Source organism: Brachypodium distachyon, chromosome 1 (genome assembly GCF_000005505.3).
Source record: "Brachypodium distachyon strain Bd21 chromosome 1, Brachypodium_distachyon_v3.0, whole genome shotgun sequence".
In the NCBI taxonomy this organism is placed as follows: Eukaryota; Viridiplantae; Streptophyta; class Magnoliopsida; order Poales; family Poaceae; genus Brachypodium; species Brachypodium distachyon.
Genome location: NC_016131.3, coordinates 49,329,474 through 49,354,502, shown reverse-complemented (window position 1 = coordinate 49,354,502; position 25,029 = coordinate 49,329,474). Strand labels below are relative to the sequence as shown.

Below are 25,029 nucleotides of genomic sequence, written 5' to 3'. Positions count from 1 at the left end.
AAAGGCGAGAAAAGAAGATTTGAAAGGAGGCATGGGTGAGCACGGTCAGGCAGGCAGGCTCCAGTTTAGGTTGCAGAGGCAGACGTCGCTTCGGTCCCAAAAGCCTACTACTGGTACAGTAGTACTCCAGTAGCGAGTCAAACATACACAGCAGCAGCGGCAGGAAATCGCTCTCCCTCTGACCATAACGCCCGCAGACCGCAGCCTGCACCCACCCTGCAGAAATCAATTCAATTCAGCATCGTCGGTACTCGCAAGAACCAAAAAACACCATCATGTCACGCACTGACAGTTAGCATGCAGCAGCACCTTTCAATCGCACGTAGAGTATATACACAAACGAAATATGGATGAATATACTGGTAAGATAAGCATAGTGTAACAAGCGTGGATAGTCATCTTATGCAAGAAAATCTCAACAAGTAGAGCATAGGTAGGACATAACATTTGAACAAGCATAATAAAGCAATGAAGCACCAAACGGTGACTACACGCCCACAGGCCACTCAGCAAGCGTCGGTTTACAAAGCATGGTCAACATTTTTTTGAAACCCAAAAGCTGAAACAGAACACAAGTACTGCACTTCCCCCCGGAATGACATACAACGCCAAGGCGATGGACAGACCCGGGAAGTGCGACTTTATTCGCGATGACAGGAACCATATATGAGAGACACGACTAGGCAGCAAAGCCACGAAAGGAGATTTGCTGGGATTATTAATGGGATGGTGTCGGTGCAAGGGCAGCAGCAAGCCATGATAAAGCGTCGATGGTCCTCAGCTGACGAGCTTCCTTTGGAGGAGAGCCCTCTCGCCTGGCATCTCGTATGTGCGCCGGAAGGGATCGGTTGGGGCACGCCATGCCCTGGATCCCAAAGGCAAGGGCCGCCTCGCCGTGTCACCGTGGGCTCTCGCCTTCATGTCTGCAAACCTGTCGGAAGACAAGACTGGTGTCCGGTTGGAGGCCATTGTCAGCTGAGACAGTTTCTCGGCTATGTCAGGTGCGCGAGGGCTCTGGTCCTTGGTGAGGTAGTTTCCTACACAGGGATTAAATGGAAGTTCCGTTACAGAAGCCTAAACCGGGGTGACAAGGCAACAATAACTTGTTAAGTACACCACTATGTAACTCAGAATAATACTCACCATTGCTCCGTACTGCTGGTGGGGGTGGTCTGGACCAAGGCTGGTTCATAGCGTTTTCCTTCATCAGTTTGTGGTTGCTCTCTACTTTTACCTGATGATCTAACTCTAGTTTCCTTTGCACACCAGCTGCAACATAATTACAAACTACGGGTCAATAGCTGCAAATCACTCATGAACCGAGTAGACATGCAAAACATAAGTGGATTACCTGCTCTTGCTGGAGTGTTAGTAGTGCTCATGTACGAGTAATTAACTGTCGGTTTCTCATTGGATAAAGTCCCCGCAGGATATCTCCTAGTATTCTTCAGATCCAAAGCTCCTCTAGCACCAGCTACAGAATTCATTATTCAAATAGCCTCAATAACAATATCCTTATGAAAAAAATTAACTTGTCCACAAGAATATTGACAAACCTGATGGGGGTGTTGTCGCATATCCGGTTGATCTGAACCGAAGTGAAGGGGGGATATAGAAGCATGGCTGTAACGTACACAACTAAATATGGTAAGGTCATGAAGCAGATCAATGCATCATCTAATACGGAATGGAACGCTGTCAGAAGTATGACCTGAAAGAAGGGATGTTGCAAAACCTCAACGGCCGTTGGTCTCCTCCGTGGGTCCCATGAGCAAAGCCACTGCGTCAAATAAGTTGTTATTGCCTTTTGAGCAGTAGTTGTATACATTCATTTATTCTGACAATGATCATCGTAACACTACTTTAAACAAAGAAAAGACTGTCCATATTTACCGAAATAAGGTTGACAGCATCTTCACTTGCTGAGGGAACCACTTCCGAAAGATGTATGCTTTCCAACTGTTAAGAATATGATGTAGCAGAGTTAACTATCAAAATAGCCCCGTGTATCAGAACTAGAGAGTAAGATTAGATTACCAAAATATTCTACCTGGGGAAATTGAAAATTGATAGATGCTGCAAGCTGCAGTCCTTCAGCCCAAGTACGCGGATTTGGAGTTCCAAGAATGCTGCAGATTTTGTAAATCTCGTCTGCTTCACTGATGGACAAGGGAACAAAGTTCAGAAAAATGCCATCTCAAGCAATAACTTGGAAGAGCATATCCCCACATAAGTCGCTAATTAAAATTTGAATGTGGGTGCCTCTCTTGGACAATAAATTTATTGTTTGCATCCTTTGCTTCATATTTAGCTCTCAATCTTCAATCAATTCGGCGCAGTTCAACCAAAAGAACAGGAGAATCAAATGTGTTTCAGTAAGAAAAAAGCTCATTTGTACCTTGAGCCGGGGAAAAGAGGTCGTAATGAAAAAAGCTCAGCAATAATGGCACCCATCGCCCACATGTCTGGAGATGCGAAGGGAAAATTAGCACATAGGATTGTAGTGATTTCCTTTCCAGCAAAGGCACAAAATATTCTTTACTCACCAACTGCTGAGCTGTAAACAGAAGCTTGAAGCAGAACTTCAGGGGCACGATACCTATGTTAATGGTAAACATTAATATATTTGTTTACTGTTGTGTATGACTTGAGCTATTATGATAATTAAACACATCCTACCAGCGAGTTGACACATATTCTGTGTACGGTGGCTCCGAAGAAATCTCACGAGCAAGCCCAAAGTCGGCTACCTTGATGACCTCCTTTGTAACTAGCAAATTCTCTGAAATGACACAATGCCACAGGACCAATAAATAATGGTTGTTATTAATAACAATAAAACATATTGCATATAGGTTAACGAGGATTGATGTCTCCTGTTTTTTCCTTTTTTGACAGACAGGTCCTATAAAATGACTATGTTTCGTGCCCACTATTATTGCTGCATTTCTGTCTCTGCCAAACTAACTTACCAACAAAATCACCATGAGAGCACATTTTCCGGCAACAGAGGATTTGAGGGATAACATATACAAGCATCAATACAAAAAGATTGACACATTACAAAGTGTTCTGAACAGTGCTACCATCGATCAGCAACAAAATCAAGGCATGAACAGAGACTTTGAGCTTAAATCGAAAGATAATAACAAAATATGTTCTTTAAGTGATAAATATTCTACCATACAAAAGGAAGTTATCACATTGTTGGTGCCTTTTCTTTATAAAGTACCAAACTGCCTAGTCCGAACGCTAAAGCTCGTCTAGTCATTTATTGTACAACTAAACATTATAAACAAACTCCAGACATTAACAAGCATGTCAGGCATAAAAGATTACAGCCATACCAGGCTTAAGGTCGCGGTGAAAATATCCTCGTTGATGCATGTGGCTCAAAGCTTGAAATATTTGAAAGCACCAGTTCCGGATTTCAGTCTCCGAAAAGGGCTTCCCCTTATTCTTCATCAGCTGGTAGAGATTGCATTCCTAGCAACATATAGAGCACAGAAACTTCAGTCAAACTTACAGGTGAAAACCACCAAAACAGAAACACCAGACAAAGAGCTGTTAATAGTCTATACCATGTATTCAAAAACAAAGAATAGCATGTCATGCTCTCTTATGACTTCCTTGAGCTTCACAATGTTTGGATGGTTCATCTTTCGTAAGGACTGTTAAAACACATAAATCAAATCAAAACAGAGTAATCAAATCGATATAGAGTTTGGCTAAATGTTATACGACAACAGATACCTTCACTTCACGGAGATTGATGCACTCATCCCAAGAATAATATTTTTTCTTCATTTTCTTGATCGCAACCTGTGAGGATGGGTACACGATATGTCAACAAGGTGGAAAAAGATCCAGGTAGGGCAGCAACAACATGAGAGTACTGGTTACAACTAAAAGATATATGACTGCTGCAATACACAAATTGAAAAGGGAGTGGCTCCAAATCTAATTTACATAGGGAACATCATATGACAAAGCAGCCACCTAGCGCTCCCATTAAATTTACATGGTTAACACCATACAGATAAGCAGCAACCTAGCACGCTAGCCTCCAACGAAACAACATGAGCATGCAGCTCAACCGGGTAGCTATAGAAAACAGTAAGGTGTAGCAAGCAAAAATTGGGACAAGATTGTCATACCACTTCACCGTTTTCTTTATTGATTGCACGCCAGACACTCCCAAATGTACCGTCGCCAACTTCCGTAATAACGTTATACCTGGATCACAATGTAAGAAGGAAGTTAACAGCCATACAGTGCTCATTATAATCTGGTAAAGAGAGAGGAGAGTTAATTTACCTCTCCATTTTATTGGCTGGAGTGCAAAGCTAGCCTTATTTAGAAGTCCTATAGTCACAAACAAGACTCATATGCGTGCTCGAATGTCTTTGGAGGGTAGATCGCCAAAGTCACAAGAGGCTTTTTTCACAGCTCTGTAAGCAATACCCATACTTCGTCTTTGTGGCAGAAAAAAAGAACTCGAACACCTTTGCTCTGAAATAGCAACAAAAATGGATTACAACAATGTAAGAGAGACGGAGAAAGACTGCGATGCGACCAATGACTAATAATGTTTACATTTTGGTTTTGATTCATGAATGGTTAATAAATTCCAATCATACCTAACGTTATGCCATCAAAAGTGAAGCCTGACAACGAACAGTGCACACAATAAAGATCAAGCTGGACAAACTGGAAAACTTGCAGCGATAGGGGATGAGAGCTAACAGAAGCAAAGAAAACCAGAACCTGCTGAGAGCAAGAGATGCATGAATCCGATGATGCAAACATGAACATGAATGCTATTGAAATATCAGGCAGTTAACTTGTCAAACAAAAGCATACCTAGAGCTTATAACTGACAGCAGAGATCTACAATTTAGACCCAAGAGTCCAAAGAAGTTCCGGTAGTAACTTTTGCTGGCTGATCAGTGCCACGACAAAAATTACCAAATTGTTGCCAGAGGAAGAGATGCACCATGCTCGAAAAATGTGCTACAGCTGCACTGTAATCACCAGTCAACTCTAATGTCCGACAGCATGGGACCAGGCAAGATAGTCACAGAATGAGGCGTGGTCTTCAGGTGCAATTGACAAAGGAGATGACAAGGAAGTCTCCGTAAAGACAAAATCTCCAGCCAAGAACTTGCTCGAGCAGTGAGATGTGGGATACGGGGGAACTTGCATAGAGGGTGCACTCCATATCCTTTCTGAGAATGCTAGAATCCCAGAGGCAAACGGTGATGAAACCTGCAAATGTATAGTGGTACATAAGCAACAAGCATATAGTTGAAAATATGCGATAGCAAAGTAGCACCACAAAACAGAGCCAAACATAGCAGACAACGCTACACCAAGCACATGCAGATAATCGAGTGATTGTACGAAAAACATTCATTCCCGAAAGGGTGCGCTTAGGTAATAAATTAACAGGGCTCCCTCAGATCATCAATAGCATGCTCCTTCTCCAATTTTCCTGAATAATTTTGCTAAAAGCACCGGATCACCCAGATAAAAACATGGAAATACTATAAAACATCATAGGAGCCAAGGTTACAGAATAACCACATGGATGAAATATGCCTAAATCGACACCGGAACTACTGACAGAACCTTAACCCAGCCGCCAACGGCATGAACGTCGCTGGATCCCAAACTGATTCACCAATCAAACACAACGTGGTGATACATGAGCTTGACGAATTCACCGTGAACACACCCCGAATTCGTGCAAATCGACACAGGGGAACTACGTTGGGAACCCTAACCCAGCCGCGCCCACCACGAAACACCGCCTAATCACGCTGCATATAGCTATAACTCGTCGACCAAATCAAAACATGCCTCAATTCCCCTCGCCAGCCAGGCTCCACACCGGGATTCGAACAGAAGCAACCTAGAGGAGCGAAAATCTCGCGCCGATCCGACCAAACAGCCCTAAACCAAACCTCCCCCCTCCTCGGATCTCATCGCGCACCCCCCCGGCCGGTCAAACGACGAACCAATACATCAATCTACCGCACGAAATCCCAATCGAAACAAGCCCAAAGTTCCCACTTCCCACCAACCAATCTCCGCCGGACCCCTGCCGCGTTCGATCCGACACACTCGAAATTGCAAGTGGAAACCGGGGATCAGGATGGGGAACGGACCTGGGTGCCTCTCGGCATAACCACGCGCCACCGCCGCCGACGGGTCCAGGGGCCGCCTGTGCTGCCGCGGACGGCTCCAGCGTTGACGGTGGGGGTGAGGGGAAGGGCCGCGCGCGTGTGGGTGTCGTCGTCAACCCCGCGAACGCAGCGAGGTGGGGAAAGAACCGATGGGTAGGGGTTGCTTCGCTGCTCTGCTCTGTCTCGTCTCCTCTCTTCTCTTCTCTTCCTCGGCTTTCGTTCGGCTCGGGGGATTTTTATTTCTCCGTCGTGTCGTGTCCTGGCGTGTCCTCCCCAGATTTTTTATTTATCCGCCCGGTCCAACGTGGGGGGCGTCCCTTTTCCGATTTGGTCCCTACAAAAATCCATCGTCGAAAACCAGTCCCCGCCGTGGTTTCTTTCTACGAGTAGACGAGTCCGAATAGACGACGAGGGCGAGGTGTTTATTAATTCTCGGAGGCTAATTTGGAAGCTCTGCTGTTTATTTATTCTCCCGTAGAAAACACCAAGCTTGCGTGTAAGGACATTAGATAAAAAATAATACGCAGTAACATAATTGCAGGTCTAAGACCAAGACTAGATCATGAACAAGGGCATGACCAACGGCCGCTAGACAACCATTAATTACATCTCGAAGTTATACTTTGTTTGTTTTGTTTATATAGTTTTCAATCGAAATTAATTGTCGCAGTAGATAAACATGCATCTACATACCGAAACGTAGATAAACATGCATGTACATACCGAAACGTGTCTGGATAAACAAAGTTGGACTGTTATTTTGTTCGGAGAAGTACCAATGATGAAGCGAAAATCTATTTTCCATTAACTACTCGTAGAGGGAGATATCCGCATGACAACAGCCTGTGTGAGCGGCTCAGCAAACTACGAGTAGTAGAATTGTAATTCACCGTAATGGCAATGCACTCTTCTTAACCCTAATGAGATTGAAGTAATCCTAATACTGTACTAATTAATCCTATGGTAGTATAGGGGGCCGACAAATATCTTGGTGTCCGGAGATAAAAGAAACAAGAGGAGAAAACAAATACACGCACATAGATTGTCTACTCGAGGGATCGTTGTCCACTTGTCCTTGCATAGTTCCGTTTCCAAGTCGGCACCGCTGCACCAACGGGGCCACTTACGCACATCTCGTTTAATTAACATATCTAATCACGCGATTAGGAAACAGGATCACACATCTTTCGTCATCCGAGGGCCCGATCGAGGCCATCTTAAAGAAAGAGCATGCGCCCACTTGTGCACCCACGCGCAAAGCCGTCTGTATACACCACGGGTTTCATTTTTATTTTTCTTCTTTGCCCTTTAAGCTGAGAATAACTGCACCGTTTATGCATATGGCTGCGTTGATCTGGTCATGCCTTCTCAATTCTTATTTTCAAACTAGGACTTCCGCATTTTTTTAGAACCATTCCAAAAGCATGAACAGAACCATAAATTCATGCAGGAAGTACTCCCTTCATCCCATATTAAATGATTTTTTATTACATGTATCTTAACACTTTTTAGATATAGATACATCCATATTTGCATGGGCGGAGGCACCGCCCGGACACCCTGGGCAATTGCCCGGGCGTGGCTCCTTGTTAGCCCGGACAAAATCAATCTTGTCCAGGCTCTGTCCAAGTACCGGCTCCGTCCATGTATATTTGAACAAATTTGAATCATTTGGCATGACACGGAGGGAGTACGAAAGGAAAATAACGGAAAAGAAGGCACCAAACGGTGTCCAACAGGCTGGCCCGACGACCAGAAACAACCAAAGCATGCTCTAACCTCTAAGCCAGCAGCCAAACTCTCCAGCTTACATTGCCAACTCCACCAAAAGCCAGCCAAAAGGAATTAGGAAAGGACCGACAGCTCGTAAGAACAGCCAAAAGGTCCAGCCGGCATCAACACTTCCCGCATGTTGGAACGATAATCATAATCTGTTGTATTGCGGGGATCCGGATTATATGTGTAAACAAGATTACAAGGTGACATGGTGGTGGAAATAATTGAAGAGTTGTGGTAGAACTTATTAATGTTATCTTTACGGACCTAATATTTGGTACTACTCACTAATAATCAAGTGAATTAGTAATTACGTGGTAAAATGTACGGATATCAATTAATCAGTGGCAGCGTGGAGTTTTATGTAAGGGGGTCGATGAGCTGCATGCTGATGTGGCGATTGGTGCTGTACTGCTGCGTGAGAGCTTGCATGGTCAGCGTTTGGTGTGGTGGCATGATTAGCACGGACCACTTTACAGTCAGGGCCGTGTCATCCTTGTCCATTTTCTTTTTCGTTTTAGCCCTTTGTATACTACGAAGGGTGGACAAGTTTTGTTTAAACACCAAGTACCAAGTGTAATATTCACACGACGTCTGACTAGAACTGACGAAGTCCTTGATGATGCCTCGTTATCTATATGAGCACGTAGCATGGTGTTGAAGGATAGTCCGCCTCGACAAGACACATATGACATAAAACCCTTCATTTTGATCACGATGAAGCGAGAATATAACCGCCTTCCATGTCCACCAAAGCAAAGCTCGACTCTCTGAAAGTAGCGATTCTAGCTGGGTCTTATGTATGTCTCGGACAGATTTTCAAATTCTCATGTCAATTTTAAACAAAAATTTGAAAAATTCGAATGGCCTAAAAGCATGACATGACCGGGACTCTGCTTGCATCCCTATCTAGAATACATGTTTATGTTTCGAGCTGTCCTGCAAAACAAAAGTCAAGAACACGTTGTTCTTAAAAACAATAAGGAGGAAACAATTGCCCTTTTTTCAAATTGCCCTTTGTCTGCCAAAACAAAGTTTTTTTTTTAGGGTCGGTCAGCAAAACAAAGTCAAGCAAAAAACAGCTTTTTTTTTTGAGCGAAAGCGAAAAACAAGTGTACAAGCCTACGGCCCGTCCCGAACAGAACCCATATTCTTCTTCTGCAGCAAGCCCGGCCCAGACATACCCCCAACCTGCCGAGACTACGCGCTGGGCCCCATATCCGAGAATTTCCTTCACCAAGAAAACAAGAAAAATATCCGGGAAATCTGGAGTCATCGTCGTGTCGCGTGCCGGCCGCGCTTCCCTTCCCTTCTCCGTGCTGTGCCGCCCACACGACTCTCTCCTCTCTCCTCTCTCGCACCGACGAACGGAGCCAGCCAAGCGAGCAAGCAGCTCCCCGACGACTCAGCCGGCGAGGTAACTCCCCCCTCCCCCCTCCGTCCCTCTCGTCCGATCCCCCCTCCCTACCTCTCGCCGCCGCTCGTCCGACCCGTGTCTACATCGACGGGGCCGACATGTTTCCTCCCGCGATTTCCCCCCAGTTGGTGCTCGGGTTGGGTTTGACTAGCCTCCTCTCGCTGTAGGCTGTAGGTGCCTGTGGTCTCCTCGCTCGATTTCGGGCGGATCTCGAGGTGATTATTCGTGCGGGTCGGAGTCTCCGTCCCGATGGGGGTGATGTCAGTCAGGGGTGGTGCGATCACGGGCTCGATTTCGCCTCTTGGCGCTGGGGCGGTGCCGGTGGTGGGGCGGATCTGGGTTCCGATGCCCTCGAATCGAATCCGTTTTAGTTGAGATCTAGGAACCTGCTTCCCCCCTCCTCCCAATTGGATGGGGACTCTGGGCTGGGTGGCCAGGTGGGTTGTTGGATGTCCAGGAAGGCATGTGGGGGTGGGGGGGGGGGGGGTATACAGGTCTGATGGTCGAGCCGCGTGTCGTGGATTCCGGTGGCCGCGAAAATCGGCGAGATAACACCGGCTGTTTGCTGAACAAGAGCGCGATTGTCGTGTGATTTGTCATGTTTGATCTGATAGTCTTGTGCATGGTTTGTCATGCTTGGTCCGGGATATCAGCTCATGATTAGCACCGATATCCGTAGTGTAACCGGAGGGGGGTGGGGAAGTGGACATCCAATAGTTTTCGTGCCATGGAGTTGTCAGGATACTCACAGTGGCTCAATTCGAGCAAGGGAGGAATCAGGTAGGAGAGAGGTGGATTAGAGGGTGTAGCGGGTTGTGTGATCTTACACCAAATTCTCGTGCATGAGTAAGTAGCTACTGATATCACAAACCTATGCACAGTAAGAAATTGATAATAACATGCTGTTACTTGTTGGCGCCAATCGTGCCTCAAGCACATGACAAATACCAGTCATACATGATGTCTGGTGAGCTATATTTTTTTTATAACACATGTTAGTTGTCCTGATCCTCGGTTATGCTTCTATTGAATTACCTTTTGTGCAAATGATGCATCTATGAGTTTTCCTGATCCTTGGCCATGCTTCTAGGGAACTACCTTCAGTACCGAAGATGATACATCTATTAGTTTTCATGATACTCATCCTGGATTAGCACATTTCTATTCTGTTGCTAATGTTCATTTGGCATGGCTTCTCTCAGGATGGAAATGTTGTTCAGCACCTTTCTCGGTGATTCAGCATCTTCAGAGAACTTTTTTGGTCATCCGGATGTTGAGAGGTGCCCATTCCTGAAGAACATCGATGGAGCTACAACTTTTTCATTTTCTTCTGCTTTGCCAGTAGCGGTAAGATCTTCTTCTGTGGCCTTTAGTGACCACAGTGATCAAGGTAGTGCGTTTTTAACTTGACAATCTGTGCTGTTTTGCAGGCCCGAGGAGGCAAGGGTCCAATCTTTGAGGATGGACCTGGCTTTGAATCAGCATTCAAGCTTTTCCATGGAAAGGATGGGATAGTCCCCCTCTCAGGAAGATCATATGTGCCCGATGAGAACCGCAGTGAGGGCGTTGATGTCCAGCCTGAACCTGCTCTGCCATTTAATCCGTTGGCTGCTAGAGCTGCTACAATAAGTCTGTCAGCGTTTGGTCCATTCGGTTTTAACTTCTTCAATGGCAAGGGCAAAAAGCAGAACAAGAAGCCCAACAATCTTGACCAGTCTCAGAAGAAGCCCAACAACCCGGATAAAAATTTGAAGGCATGCCTCCGCTCCTTCTCCATTGTTCTCTTAATTTTCATATGCTGCCATGCTTGTCAATTGCTGACTTATCTCTTGCCATCCTAAATTATAATGCAAGACTGAGCATCTAATGCTATTTGTTTCATCTTCCATCCAAACTGTCTGGCCATGCTAACTGCAAACTGAACATGCAATTATTTTCCTCCAAGTTGTTCATGTTCTTTATTTTCTTCGAAGTGAGTGGTTCTGATTCTGTTTCCATGTTTAGGTCCTTTCTTGTATTCAGGTTGTAGTGTTGATCAGAAAAGCGTAGCTGCGTAACTAATATTTTTATCTTTTCAGTCAGTTTTCTCATGCCCCCCTGTGTATTGTTTTCAGCAGAAAGGAGGCAACCCACCGTCACACGAGGCATTGAGCGACGAATGGCTAGAAAATGGTCAGTGTCCACTTGCCAGGTCTTATCGGGCAATGAGTGGTGTTTTGCCCCTTGTTGCCAAGGCCTTACAGCCACCGGCTGGTATGAAGATCAAGTGCCCGCCTGCTATTGTTGCTGCTCGGGCAGCCCTTGCACGCACAGCTCTTGTGAAGTCCCTCCGTCCCCAGCCCCTGCCTGCAAAGATGGTAGCCATCGCAATGCTCGGAATGGCAGCAAACATCCCTCTAGGGGTGTGGCGTGAGCACACCAAGAAATTCTCCCCTCAGTGGTTTGCAGCCGTCCATGCTGCCGTTCCATTCATCGCAATGCTGAGGAAGTCTGTCAACATGCCCAGGACCGCGATGGCATTCACCATAGCAGCCTCCATCGTCGGCCAGACTATCGGGTCGAGGGCCGAGCGCATCCGCCTGAAGGCTCTGGCTGCAAAGAGCACCGCCGATCCCACCGCCACAAACACCACTATGTATCCGAACAAGAACGGCAACTGCAGCGATGCTGAGGGCAAGGCATGGGATCCTCTCGCGCTGAAGATGGCTGGCTCTGCTTCTACCGGCGCTCCGGCACCAACGCCTAGCATGTGCTTCTAACTGCACCGGGCACTGCGGCTATACAAAACTATTTCACCTATTTAACCGTGTATTTAATTTGCCTTGTATTAGTTTGCCTTGCCTATACAAACCGGGTGTTTGACAGTTTGGAGCGAGACAAGTGGAATAAGGTGCTATAATAATAGTACCATGTCTTGTTACCCTGTGAATGGTTTCCAGTCAGTTAATGCATCTGTAATTGATGCTGTATCACAACAATTATATTATGTGTTTGTCCTTTGAAAAATATGTTATAATCGTGTTTGAAACTCTGGATGTTCGTGGTACGAATTTGCAAGGCTGAGTATTTGGGACGCATGAATGTTTTATGAATTTTACCGGGGCAGTTACAGTTAAATGCTAATATTTCCTTTCTGAACTTGTTGGGAGTACTAAAACATATGACTTGTCAAAATATTACATGTATCTAGACATTTTTTAAACATAGATACATCCATATTTAGACAAATTTGAGACAAGTAGTATGGGTCGAGGAGTAGCAAGATTTCCTGAGAGCCTAACTTAAGATAAACACGAGACAAACTTGTCTGTCGTAAATTTTCTAAAAAAGAAAAACTTGTCTGTCGTAAACTATAGCCACCTGAAGTTCTTTATTCGTTTCAATTGTATCCATTTATATTCGATCCTTATCCTAGTAAAGAAAACTATAGCAACCTGCAATTCTGGACAGTGGGACCCAACTGCCTAGACAGAAACAAAAACCTGCCATGTGTGGCCCAGCTGCATAGAGCGGGGTCTCCCGCAGTTAAAACAAGAAAGAAACCACAAGAGATTTGGGGAACTCCCGCCGTTTCCATTCCGACGCCGCCGCGTCTCCTTCCCGCTTCACAGCCTCAGAAGCAGGACCCTTCATTCTTTTACCGCCATTTTCTTGGCGCCAATTCCCCCTCCCCTCTCTGCTTTCCCGCCACGCGCACCTCTGAACCCTATAAACCGCCCCCTCACATTCTTCTCTCCTCTCATCCATCATTCATCGTTCCCCACCGCCGCCGCAATCCACATCAAGAGAGATCGAGATCGCCTCCGTCCGGATTCAACCATGGTGGTCGCGCTGGGACCCGGACGGTTCTACGGCAGCGGGCTCCCGCGGCCCCGCGTCTTCCCCGGCGACCGCGTGGACCCGCCGGCGCCGGTCACCGACCCGCTCCTGGCCTGGGCGCGCGAGGCGCACTGGAGCATGGGCGGGCTCTCCTCCAAGCGCCTCCGCCTCCAGGGCCGCATCGAGGGCAACCTCGTCAAGCTCCGCCGCACCGCGCGCCGCGACGCTAGGGTTTCGGCCAAGGCCAGTCTGGCGAAGTCCCGCGCCGCCGGGGTGAAGCCCGCCTCGCTGGATCCCCTCGGCCCCGACGACGACGCCGAGTTGACGGACGACGAGGAGGACGTCAAGGCCCAGGAGAAGGCCATGAGGCGCGAGGTCGTGGACGACGACGAGGACTCGGAGTCCGGCGAGTCGGACGAGGAGGAGGAGGTGGCGCTCGTCACCATCGCCGCCGCCGCCGCCAGGAGGAGGAAGCGCGCGAGGAAGCTCGTCGAAGAGTTCGACCGCGCCGCGGCGCCGCAGGAGGAGGGCGGGAGGAAGAAGAAGCAATCCGCCGTGGCTCCAGCGAAGAAGTCTCTGAAGAAGAACGGTGTTCCCGTGAAGGATTCTGTTCCGGCTGCTGAAGCTCCGGTGGTGAAGAAGTCACTGAAGAGGAAGGCTGCAGAGGTAGTGGCTGCTGCGCCTAGGAGGACCTCGCCCAGGTCCAAGAACTGATGGATAGGTGCTCTCCCTATGTGCAATTCGATTCATCTTCATGTGTTGGATCTGTGATCTGTCAATTGAGGTGTTGTGTGATCTTGGCGGTGCAAGATAGGTACCATGTGTTGGCTGGGTAGATCTATCAATTGTGAGATGTGATCTTGGAGATGCAAGATGCCATGTGTTCATCAAAATGTTAGAAATGAATTGTGATGTGATGCTTCTATATCTATGAAAAATATATTTCTGAAGTCTTTGAACAGCTCTGAAACAATGCAAATCCTGTCCTTATTTCTGAACATCTTGCATTACCGGCTTTATATGTGGTGCTGTTTGTCACTCTGTCTGATTAGTTCAAGCTACCATAGGGACTGCTGAATACAACTAAAAATTCAGTTCACAATCACTGTATTTTGTTAAATTAGGACAAGAACATGAATAGAATGGTACATTCAGGCCAGCACCTGTTATAATTCTGCTGCCTCTGGTGTGGGTGTGTATCTGTATCTAGGTAGTATAGTAGGGACTCTTTCCAAGTCCACTGCAATTAGTGACAAGGTGATTGATTATGTGGTGGAATCAGAGGCGATTCGTTCGATCTCCTCTAGCAGCCGCTCCTTCTCTTCCGCCAGGTCTTCGTTTTGCTTCTGAAGGTCCTCGATCTGCTTTGTCTGTTCTGAGTCCTTCCTGTGGTTACATTGCAAGATAGTGACAATGGGTAGTTTGGTTTAGAAATGGGGCCACTGAAATCATGACAGAAATGTTCCTCAGAAACATGAGATGTCCCTGGAGTGGTGGTAATGTACTCACCGATTCATGAATGACAAGTTAAGCTTTAGCGACCGGACCTCCTTCTCTAGATTGTCGCAGCGCTTAAGTACCGCTTGCATGTCGGATGGTATTACTGGCGTTGAACTTCGTTCCTTTGCTTCTGCCATTCTGCACCATAACAAGTTAATAACATGAGCCATTCAAAGGTCCTGGAGTTAGAATTTGATGTGGTCAATGAAGTCCAGGGAACTTGATTGAGATTTAACAGCAGACATAGTTGTACCATCTGGGTAGGATATGTGCCTTAATTTTCTCTTGCCTTAGCAGAAAAGCACATTACATATAGAGAAAGGTGTATAAGAACCAAAATGCATATACGTACTTGCGTGTGCGCTCTACCCTGCGTTTCTTCGTGGGATCTCCTTTATCAACTGCAGAAGCTAACTAGTTAGATCTTTCAGTGATTAAATGATAGATTAAATTATGCAAGTTGTAGTGTATGATCTTTTTACAGTTTCATGTTTCATCAATCTACAAGCATGTGTCTAGTAACTCTTTGCAGTTATGCCGAAGAGTTGGTGCCCAAAAAGGGAATTTGCTGTTGGATTTACCTGCTTGTTCTGATGAGATGGATCCCATTCGAGTCAGGCTCACTTTCTGTCAATGAGTAAAACGAACAGATTAACATCTGCCATGAGGGAAACTGGATATGCTCCAGAAAACCGAATCAGGTATTACCTTTCTGTCATCCTTCAGATTATCTTTTAGTACCCTCTCTCTGTAGTCTGTGCATCATTGACAAACACACACGGTGTTATCCACAAATCATGACGATAAGGACAAGGAATATGTCACATCCATTATTGCACTGACAAATAGGTGATAACCTAACTGCCTATGTAATGTAAGTAGAGATTTGGTGTAGCTCAGCGCTAGGTTTATTGATAGAAGTACCTTTGCCTGTTGATCTACAGTCAGATGTCCCATTTGCAGCATTTCTCCTAGTGCTCTCACACACAGACAGTGCTTGACCCATGGGAGGTAGCTCATCACATACTTCAAACCCAGCTGACTGGGCCGTCATAGCGGTAGATGATCCACTCTGTGAGGGCTCCCGGGACACTGCACTGATCCAAACCTGGTTCGTAGGAGCAACAAAGTTCCCAGTGTTTGGTTCCATGGGTCTCTCGACTTCAGGAAGCATCAGGGAGTCCTGAGCATGGGCTGTTGTCACCAGGGGAAAGATGTTTGTTCCTCCAAGAATGTTGTGTTGGAACTGCTGATTGTCGTAAAACCCAAAAGAACTGCCATGTGAGGCGTCTCTGTTGGCAGGGCTACCGAGCTTCTTGCGCTCGAGCGTATCCTTGAGCATGCTAACAACTGAGGTAACGGTATCTTGTGCTACCATATGCGGACTATCCAAAGGGGACGTCGATGAACATGAAGGAGATATAAATGTTGGGGTCTGAATGGGTGTGTTGCCCCTTGGGGTACTGTTAGCGGAGTTTACGTTTGTGAAATCTAGTCTCAATTGGTCAGTTGCTTTATGTGTTCCTGTCACTATTGGTGCCAAATTACTTTGCATCGCAGCATACCTCCTCCTGCAAAAGATGGCCAAGTTTCAGAGATAATTGAACCAAGAGGCACATAACTGAGCCTGGATGGAAATAGTGCAGATGGAGTTGGAAATTCAATTCATGCCTCAGTTCTGAAGATCTGCTTCTAGTCATTGGTTGAGTGCAGTGGAACCAGGCCTGCATATGAACAAATCAGAAAAAACCACCTTTCACGATTATAATTTTATCCATGACCTGTAATTATCTAGTAGCTGGGTAATTGAATGGCTAACCTTTGCCAAAAGTATATCACTGGCTTGCATTCCTTTCTCTGCTGCATTCCTGGTGTATGATGCACAAAGAACGAAACAAAATAGTATTAATTTAGATTGCATAAATCCGTGACCACAAAATGGTGCTGCTTCATAAGATACAGTACCTAAGCGGTTGCTGGTTATGGTTAGTCGTGTATTCAGGAGGAACCACAGAGTTCTCTGGAATTATGTTTTCGGTGAGAAAATTTTGTTGTGAAATGTCCTGTTGTTGAAGACCATGTTGTTGAATACCAGCCACTTCTGATGACAACCTGCATAGATTTATCTTGGTAGAATATATAACTACAGTATAGTGTCAACAAAAATTGCATAAATACAATGAAAAATTGTTACACTGTACTTCCAATCTTTCCTTGGGTTAGTATGATCCTGTTAGGTGCCTTATAATACAATGATGCATATACGATGTGGATAACTTTGGCTAAGGTTATATACCGATGCCTATTCAGTTTCTTTTGCAAAACGTACATACCCAGTTTCTGAAATTGATCTTATAGAGTTATAGTTTCCAGTTTATGTAACATAGACTATATTCATCAATGCATACTTACACGTCTTGATCTAGAATTCGTACTTGCACATATTATCCAACACAGTGAGTTCTGCACACTTTATCAGTGTCTTACCTAGAAGGTTGCCGAGGCCGATTATTCAGGTGACCAAAGCCTGGAATCTGTGAACAAGCAATCATTAATTTTAGGTGATAAGTTTGAAGAAAAAGATCAACCTGACATAGTAGGTAGTACACTAGTATTAACTCTCAAACAATTCCTGAAAACAACTGCTATGTAGTTTTTGAAACAAGAAAAGAAGTGTAAGAAGCCTATTCTCAACATGACATCTTTCACTTTTTTCCTTGTGCTGACAAAAAATAAAACACAGGAAACCTCAGAATTCTTGCCTCTCCATTCATAAGCCAGCTGTTGAACAACTCCTCGCTGTCTTCTCTGAAACTTTGCGACATGTTTCTGAACCCCATCATCTCCATGCTCGGTGCCGCTGCCACTCCGATCGAGTTCTCCATCACCGCCTTCAGAAAGATCTCCTCACTGGTGTTCCTGAACAGGTCAGACAGGCCCCTCCCCTCCATCTCCATGAACACCTCCTCAGCTCACCCCACCTTTCCTGATAGACTTTACCTGATTGATTGGAATAGTTCTGAAAACTGTCTTTAGTACTGCTGCACCAGTAGCGTTCGAATTGAAGCAGCGATAGTGAAACAAATAATATACTAAAAATAGAATCCCACCTAAACCAATCAATTAACTAATAAATGGTACTTAACTGGCAGAAGAGTTCAAGCAAAGAAGACATTGTACTAATTTAAATGCTACTTAACTGGCAGAAGAATTCAAGCACAGAAGACACCACACTAATTTAAATATTGCACTAGCTGGGACTAAATAAGCTTATTGGAGGTATCTTCCTTTCAAGGGAGGCAAAGATTCCATTTCTTCTCATTTTGTCTCATCAGTGGAAGATTGGCCTCTGAAGAATTTGTCTGCTTTTTCACGCCGAAGAACAGATGTGCCCTCGAAGGCTTATATCAGGCAGGTATGAACAAGACATTACTTGAAGTTACTTCTCTTTATTATCGTGGTCAGCAAAACTGTAGTACAAAGACCAGACAAATATTTCGCATCCGCTCCTAGAATATTCTTGGTAAGTGCTATTTCTCTTCCGAGATGTGAAATTCCATGATTAGTGTCATTATATATCCCATGCTCCCCCACCCAAATGATTTAGTAGTAACTTGCTGCCAGGGGGTGACGGCATCAATGATTTCATGTTAACATAATATAATGCAGGATTTGAAAGAAGTGGATGGCCAGTCCAGGATCTCATCACAGGCTTACAAGGCAATGTGGTGACAGACAGACAGTAATTGTTTTTTTTTTTTTGCTTTGAATCGTTTTTTCTTCTGGACATTTCTGCTGACACCGGCAATGATTCATGGTTTGACATCCCTTTCCTATCTAAACCACGACTGTAAAATGTTGCTGATGAGGTCATGCTCCATTTTACTAATGATTAGGTACCAGTAAAACCCTGCAAATTGCCTGTATTTAAATCATTTTTTCATAGCGGTCATCAGGTAAAAACGACTCTCGCGTCGCTTAATCATCGATGCGTTGACTGCGACAACCTTCTTCTAGACATTTCCGCTGACACTAGAAAATCATTAATGGTTCCACATCCCTTTCCCATCTAAACCACAGCTGTAAAAATGTTGCTGATGAGGTCATGCAACATTTTACCGATGATTAGGTACCAGTAAACCCCCCTGCAAATGCCCTGTTTTTCAACCCATCACAGTCACAGGAGTATCAACAGTTGCACAAGAAAGTAAAAAACAATATTACTCTCACTGTCAAGGAAACAGTATGATTTACTCTGACACTAACCTTAACTGTTTTTTATCTCCAGTCAAGGGAGGAGCTCTGACCAAAGATCTGTCCAGGTGCATCCATCACTGACGGCGAGGTTAGGCAGGCAGGCGGCACGTCAGCGTCGCCTTCGATCGATGCTGCGGCGGCCGCAGAAGAAGCAACTTGTGTACATGAAACCTTGCCCTCACTCAACACATAGTAGTATTTGTTTATTGCAGCTGTGATCGCCGGCGGGCGAATCCTGCCGGCGCACGGACGCGCATCGCTGCCGCTGACCCGGGGCGGGTTCTTCTGCTGATCTCGCCAGGAAGATTTCACATGGACATGGAGGATGGTGAAATCTTCTCGGCAGGCGGTCCAAGAACAGGCAAGAAATTATTTTAAACTTTTGGATTTCGTAAAAAGTCTTCAGATAGAGTACAGTATCTTGCTTGCGGCTGCAGTTCGGAGCCTGGCGTTTCATACTAGTTTCCGCTTCTGAGAAGATAAAACGGAAATAGTGAATTACGCCTTCTTCTCGGAAGTCAAAGTCAACCCGCTTGGTTACCGACGAAGTAGTAAAATAATGGGCTTATGTTGGGTCTGTGGAATAGATCTAGGCCCATTTGTGTCCACCAAGAGCCCAAAAGCCTGCCCCATCAGATTGAGCCCACAGGCCAACCGGCCCGCATCAACGGGCGCTTATCCCCTTCTCGGCTTCTCCGGCTTTCTCCCTCGCTCTCACCTTCCTTTGCTCTCCTCAAGCTCGCGCGCGTCCATGGCGTTCGCCGCACCGGTGGGGGCGGGAGGCGGCATCCTCTCCCTCGCGCTCTCCGCCTCTTCAAGCTCCAGCTCGGCATCCTTCCTCCTCCTCCGCTCCGGCGCCGACTCCCGGTCCCGGCAGCGCGGGAGGCTCCGCCGCTTCGCCGCCCCACAGAGAGGTGGCGCCAGGGTAAGCTCTGGAACGAGCTTTTTATTGCTTTCGTACGTACTGCTAGTGGCGTTTGTGATCCGATTCGCGGGTCGCGGCTCTGAGTAGGGTTTATGGCCTCTTGAATCTTGATTAATTGGCCCCAACTCTCCAGCAAGTAGATTTTCACCATTTCTTGGTTTAGCTAGAAGACATTTTACTTATCAACACCGAGCATGTATGTAGATTGTCATCATTTTTTTGGTTGAGCTAAGAAAAAATATTTTTGGGTTGTAAGATCATAAGCTGCAAGTCTGCAACTGCAACAGCTTGGTGTGTGGATTAGATTGTGGCACCATTTTTTGATTTCAATAATCGTCTCCATCTTGTGTGGATGTTTGATTTCTACATGTGATTAGGGAGAGAGCGGGAGAAGATGGAGTTCCCACATATCTCGCTGCGCCAATGACGCCAATGTGGTGACCGGGGACGATACAGCAAATGTTGCTACTGATGTTGAAGTGGACCAAGTTGCCGATGCTGAAGGTGATACCACCGATGCGCCCGATTCCTTGAACCCTGACGATGTTGCTTCGGTTGCCTGGATAAAGCAGCAACCTCTCCCTTATCCCACGGTAAGTACAAAAGTACCAATTCACAAAGATTGGCAGCGAGAACAGGATGAAGGACAACGGATTGTAATGTAGGATGCTCTGGAACCATACATAAGCAAGGAGACAGTGGAGCAACACTGGGGTGTTCATCAGCACAAGCACGTGGAGAGGCTCAACGGCATGATCGATGGCAGCGAGTGGCAGGGGATGTCACTTGGGAAGATGATGCTCTCCTCATTCAACGAGGGCAGGGAGCCACCCCAGGCTCCCTTCTTCCATGCCGCACAGGTACCATTCTGTACCATGTACGTAACCAACTTTCCTGGCTTGCATTTGATTTAACTGCCTATTTGTTATCCATGTTTTGTAGATATGGAACCATGATTTCTATTGGCGATCAATGAAACCTGGCGGTGGGGGCAAGCCCCCGGAACGACTTCTCAAGTTCATCAGCAGGGACTTTGGATCCTATGACGGCATGATCCAACAATTCATGGATGCTGCATTAACTCAATTTGGTTCTGGATGGGTTTGGCTTTCTTGTAAGCGATGCTAAATCCCACATTATTTACTTCATTGTGCCAGTTTCAAAACTTACACTGGGTGGTGTGATGAACTGAATTCTTCTATGTAACTGGTTGTAGACAAAGGGAGCAAGTTGCCTCATGTGAATTCAAAAAGCCCAATCCCATCTGACAATGTTGGTAGGCTGGTCATCTCAAAAACTCCAAATGCTGTTAATCCTCTTGTCTGGGGTCACTCTGTGAGTACTTACCTGAACTTTTTTTGTTTTCCTACATCGTCAATTCGTCATGACATGCATAACATGTATTTCATTTCGCAAGCTTCCAATATTACTTGTTACTGTTCCTTGAAGAAAACATTTTCGTTAAAAAATGTCCATTCTCTCCACTATGCAAACTGTATTACACTGGGATCTGATATTCTGATATGGCTATTCCTCTTGGCAGCCGCTCCTTGCAATCGATGTTTGGGAGGTATGCACACACATTCCATTTTTCCCATGCTTTTTCCATTATAAAAGTTTACTTTGCTAACAAGTTTTCTGGCTTGGGAACAGCACGCGTACTACCTGGATTACGAGGTTAGATGCCAATGTTGCTCATGATTTTCTCAGTGCTTATATTTGCCTTATTCTCTGGCTCAGTTTGTTCTGCTTTGCCTCCTTGCAGAACCGAAGGGCTGAGTACGTCTCCGCAATTCTAGAGAAGCTTGTGTCATGGGAAATGGTGGAGTCCAGGCTCAGGAAAGCCGTCGTGAGAGCAATAGAAAGAGATGGCCACCCCAACATGAAGCAGCGAAGGAAGCAACTTGTATCCCAGGCGAAAACCCGTCACGGAGATGCAAGCACCAGCGGTCAGGCAAGAAGGCGACCAAGAAGTCAGGATCAGCAGCACGCCTCAGGGAGCCTGTCAATGGCAGGTGAGGCGGTGCGGAATTGAGGCGCGGGGTTTGGCAACCTGTAGCATAGCCAGGCAGCTAGAGCAGCCGATCCCGCTGAAACACGCTAGACGTCAGTCTCTGAAGATCATGTGCGCCATACTGCAGGTGGTGCCCGCCGTTCAGGTGGCGCCCGCCGTTTATCGAACAGGATTGTAGTCTGTACCACCTGAGCAACAAACAGCAATGCTGGGCGGGGTAAATTTTGGTAAGTAGCCTCAGGTTTGTAGAGGGATAGGCTAGGCGGTATGCACTTGAGAACTTGGTTGAAGAGGAGACACCATTGGTTTTTGAATGATAAATTCCAGCAATTTCTGGTGCCCCTTTCTTTCTGCATCGTCTCCAACCATAGATATTGAAATTTGTTTGAGTTCATACCGCGATGTTGACTGAAATCCCATTTTGATATATCTTGTCCAATTATTTCCATTTCTCAAACCATCCCTCTCTTTTTCAAAAAATAAATAAATCTCAGTCAACGAGAATTTGGCATGGTGGACTAGTAGGTCGAAGAGGAAACAAAGTTCCTGCCCCTTTCTTTCTGGATCACAAACATCGGCAAATCTGGGCCGTTACAATACCGATCTCGTCTCGATTGAAAAAAAATCGGAGCGGAAGGCCCGGCCCGGTCCGAGAACGAGAAGGAAACCGGACCGAAAGAGAACATGATTGCTAACTTGGCTAGGGTTCTTCTTCTCCTCTCGTCTATATAAATCTAGACATCGATCCAAGCCAAGAAAATAGATCGGCCAAGCCACGTAGACCACCATGGCGGGCAAGCCGGCTTCGATGTCGCTGGCGGTGAAGCCCAAGGTGCCCGTGGTCACTGCTACGGAAGTCGACCAGGCATCGTCGTCGTCCATGGCGGCCGGAAACAACGGCAAGCACCGCCTGTCAAATTCCTCCATCAGGGACATAATCTCGCAGAGGCCGCTGGCACTCCCGACCACGGAGTACATGGAACACCCTGGCGCCGCTCTTCCCGCCGGAGTGGCTGGAGAAGAAGAAGCGCCAGCACGAGGAGGAGCTGGTGCTCTACAAGCAGATGAACGACGAGCTCACGGAGTTCCGGCAGAGGGTCATCGACGGGGTGATGGAGAAGGGCTACTTCGAGCTGGACGCCGAGGAAGTCGCCAGCATGGAGGCGGCTCATCAGTCCAACGTGGACTATCGGGCCAGCGTCGATTTTAGCCGGTGTCGGTTCGCTACGCCCGAGGAAGAGATACTCTATGCCGATGGGTACCATTACCCTGACGAAGAAGATGATGATGATGGTGATCTCGCTGAGGATTGTGAATATGAGTTCGAGTATGCTCCTTGGAGTGAAGGAGAGGAGGATGTTGAAGGACTGGATGAGGCTGTTGCCCAAAAGATCTCTCTAGCTTGAATCCAACTGAGAGGATTCATTTGGTTCATCTCTACCTATCTATGTGTAGCAGCAGATGTCTATGTTATCCACCCATGTTTACTAATGTCTAGCTATGTTGATATATACTCAGCAGTTAACTTATGTTTGGCACTCATGAAACAATTAATTAATGATTAGAATATACAACTATGTTTTGCAATTGCAACATGGTTGTGACTGCTTTACTTGGATCAGGTTGGCAATTATAATTGGGAGTGATTTCTCAACTATGTTTGTGAAATGACCAGGTTTCTGTGATTCTGTCTATCAAGGCTGGCCTGAAAAACAATCATATATGCTCTTTAGCAATGACTGAATGGAAGAAATAGCAATCTTTCGGACATCGACCTCTATCTTTTAATGTATCGTTGATGTCTTCTCAAAATGAGGAGGAGGACATCATTAGAGCATGCTTTTGGATAGTCAGACTGATGAGAGGATTCATTATTTTGGTACGTCTATTTTTATCTTTGTAGCAGAAAGTCTGTGCCACTTAGGCAGAAAAACAGACATGCTAAGTGGACTAGGTTTTGGGAAGTAGGCTCTGATATCCTTAATTTATTGATGCGGAGATAGGCGGCGAGGTTGGTCGTACAAGAGTGGAAAAGATTTTTTTTTTCACCCTAATTTGTTGGATCATAAATTATAATTATATTATACTTGCAGTAAACTCTTGTGAAAACCTGGTGGAGAACTTATAGTACTAATACTATTGGAATTGTTCAGATGGTTTCAATTGAGTATTGTTTAGGGCGGTGGTCTTGTCCAGTCCCCATGAACCACCTTTACAATCAAATTTGTGTTGTAAAAACGAACTTCCTAACGAAAGACCTATGGTATTATTTGGAATGTATTCACATTGTTAATGGGATATTAATCTTGTTCGGTTTTGATTTTTAAAGGGTAACCTTGCATATGCATGAGAGCGACTCTGCTCGCTCTAGGGGCCGGGCTGCTTGATTAGCATTGGGTTGTAGCAGATAGGAGTACTCTACAAAGAAATAGATATTTAGAAGTAAAATTTAACGTTCCAATGATATAAAAGAAAGCAAGGTGAAGTCCTGGCCCTTTGGGAACTATCCGTACATTAGTCTATCCACCACCTCCATTCCCAAAATATTAAAATTAAGTGTATATTTTTCGAACTTTAATTTTGGCGAGCGATTAATTTAATTACATGTGAACCATTTACGAGTGGAGTACTGTGCAAGCCCTTTATTGAAGTAAAGGTTTCATGATACAATATTGATGCCGTATGATCGTACTCTAATGAACTTTTTCATTAGATCAATTTTATACAAACAAATTTGCACAGAGTTAGACAAATTTGCACAAAGTTACAAATTCAGGGGACGGGTTTTGAGTCTTCTCGTAGGAGTACTATATTCCTGGCATATTGAGATTGCCTCCCCTTTACCGTTAAAAAAAGAGATTGGCTCCCCTCGAAGGGAAGGCCTTTTGAAGGGAAGGCCCGGCCCAGTGGACCGCGTGTTCCGAGTCTGGGTCGCAAACGAAAGCCCATCTAAAGTTCTAAACCGACCACGATTCCTTCTCTCTATCGTCTTCTCTTTATATGCAGGGATCCAGCCGCCGCCTCCAATCCCACGATCCATCATCGGAACAAAATCGATCGGCTCATCAGAATCGCTCGTCGAGGCTCTCTGAGATCCGACCTCTAGGCCATGGCGCCAGAGCCAGACACCGCC

At 45.8% G+C, this 25,029-nt stretch overlaps 5 protein-coding genes across 11 annotated transcripts; 3 read left to right on the top strand and 2 right to left on the bottom strand.

The window, feature by feature from the left end:
* Positions 1–374: 374 nt before the first annotated feature.
* On the bottom strand, positions 375–6,433 carry LOC100842580 (cyclin-dependent kinase F-4). Of its 4 annotated transcripts, none has more exons than XM_024460208.1 (18): positions 6,171–6,430; positions 4,864–5,268; positions 4,641–4,770; positions 4,318–4,512; positions 4,158–4,236; positions 3,754–3,822; positions 3,582–3,671; positions 3,348–3,486; positions 2,680–2,782; positions 2,547–2,599; positions 2,399–2,465; positions 2,051–2,159; positions 1,894–1,959; positions 1,712–1,780; positions 1,557–1,623; positions 1,352–1,474; positions 1,144–1,269; positions 375–1,037 (listed from the first exon to the last, which is right to left on the bottom strand). In XM_024460208.1, the coding sequence occupies exons 4-18, from the start codon at positions 4,323–4,325 to the stop codon at positions 778–780; spliced, it is 1,428 nt and encodes a 475-aa protein (XP_024315976.1). In that variant the 5' UTR covers positions 4,326–4,512; positions 4,641–4,770; positions 4,864–5,268; positions 6,171–6,430; the 3' UTR covers positions 375–777. The 4 variants fall into 4 exon arrangements, with proteins under 4 accessions (XP_024315976.1, XP_024315975.1, XP_010228082.1 ...); XM_024460207.1 differs by having other exon boundaries at positions 4,641–4,767; XM_010229780.3 differs by lacking the exon at positions 4,641–4,770.
* Positions 6,434–9,132: 2,699 nt separating this feature from the next.
* LOC100843192 lies at positions 9,133–12,412 on the top strand. 3 transcript variants are annotated; one of them, XM_010229779.3, is made up of 4 exons: positions 9,133–9,381; positions 10,584–10,728; positions 10,812–11,135; positions 11,499–12,412. In XM_010229779.3, the coding sequence occupies exons 2-4, from the start codon at positions 10,585–10,587 to the stop codon at positions 12,138–12,140; spliced, it is 1,110 nt and encodes a 369-aa protein (XP_010228081.1). In that variant the 5' UTR covers positions 9,133–9,381; position 10,584; the 3' UTR covers positions 12,141–12,412. The 3 variants fall into 3 exon arrangements, with proteins under 3 accessions (XP_010228081.1, XP_003557173.1, XP_024312796.1); XM_003557125.3 differs by having other exon boundaries at positions 9,223–9,381; positions 11,496–12,412; XM_024457028.1 differs by lacking the exon at positions 9,133–9,381 and adding an exon at positions 9,574–9,596 and having other exon boundaries at positions 11,496–12,412.
* A 630-nt stretch (positions 12,413–13,042) lies between these two features.
* LOC100838750 lies at positions 13,043–14,155 on the top strand. The gene has a single exon (XM_003561114.4). The coding sequence runs from the start codon at positions 13,201–13,203 to the stop codon at positions 13,912–13,914; it is 714 nt and encodes a 237-aa protein (XP_003561162.1). The 5' UTR covers positions 13,043–13,200; the 3' UTR covers positions 13,915–14,155.
* A 13-nt stretch (positions 14,156–14,168) lies between these two features.
* On the bottom strand, positions 14,169–19,324 carry LOC100842268. 2 transcript variants are annotated; one of them, XM_003557122.4, is made up of 12 exons: positions 18,967–19,324; positions 17,463–17,700; positions 17,188–17,234; positions 16,666–16,812; positions 16,520–16,568; positions 16,372–16,424; positions 15,625–16,271; positions 15,409–15,455; positions 15,282–15,327; positions 15,053–15,101; positions 14,710–14,838; positions 14,169–14,586 (listed from the first exon to the last, which is right to left on the bottom strand). In XM_003557122.4, exons 2-12 carry the CDS (start codon positions 17,655–17,657, stop codon positions 14,466–14,468), a joined length of 1,530 nt encoding a protein of 509 aa, XP_003557170.1. In that variant the 5' UTR covers positions 17,658–17,700; positions 18,967–19,324; the 3' UTR covers positions 14,169–14,465. The 2 variants fall into 2 exon arrangements, with proteins under 2 accessions (XP_003557170.1, XP_014752364.1); XM_014896878.2 differs by lacking the exon at positions 18,967–19,324 and adding an exon at positions 17,901–18,084 and having other exon boundaries at positions 14,172–14,586.
* A 325-nt stretch (positions 19,325–19,649) lies between these two features.
* Positions 19,650–22,247, top strand: LOC100838250 (superoxide dismutase [Fe] 1, chloroplastic). Its single transcript, XM_003561113.4, has 8 exons — positions 19,650–19,882; positions 20,260–20,475; positions 20,548–20,742; positions 20,825–20,996; positions 21,099–21,217; positions 21,426–21,452; positions 21,536–21,559; positions 21,648–22,247. The coding sequence occupies exons 1-8, from the start codon at positions 19,709–19,711 to the stop codon at positions 21,915–21,917; spliced, it is 1,197 nt and encodes a 398-aa protein (XP_003561161.1). The 5' UTR covers positions 19,650–19,708; the 3' UTR covers positions 21,918–22,247.
* The last annotated feature ends 2,782 nt before the right edge of the window (positions 22,248–25,029 follow it).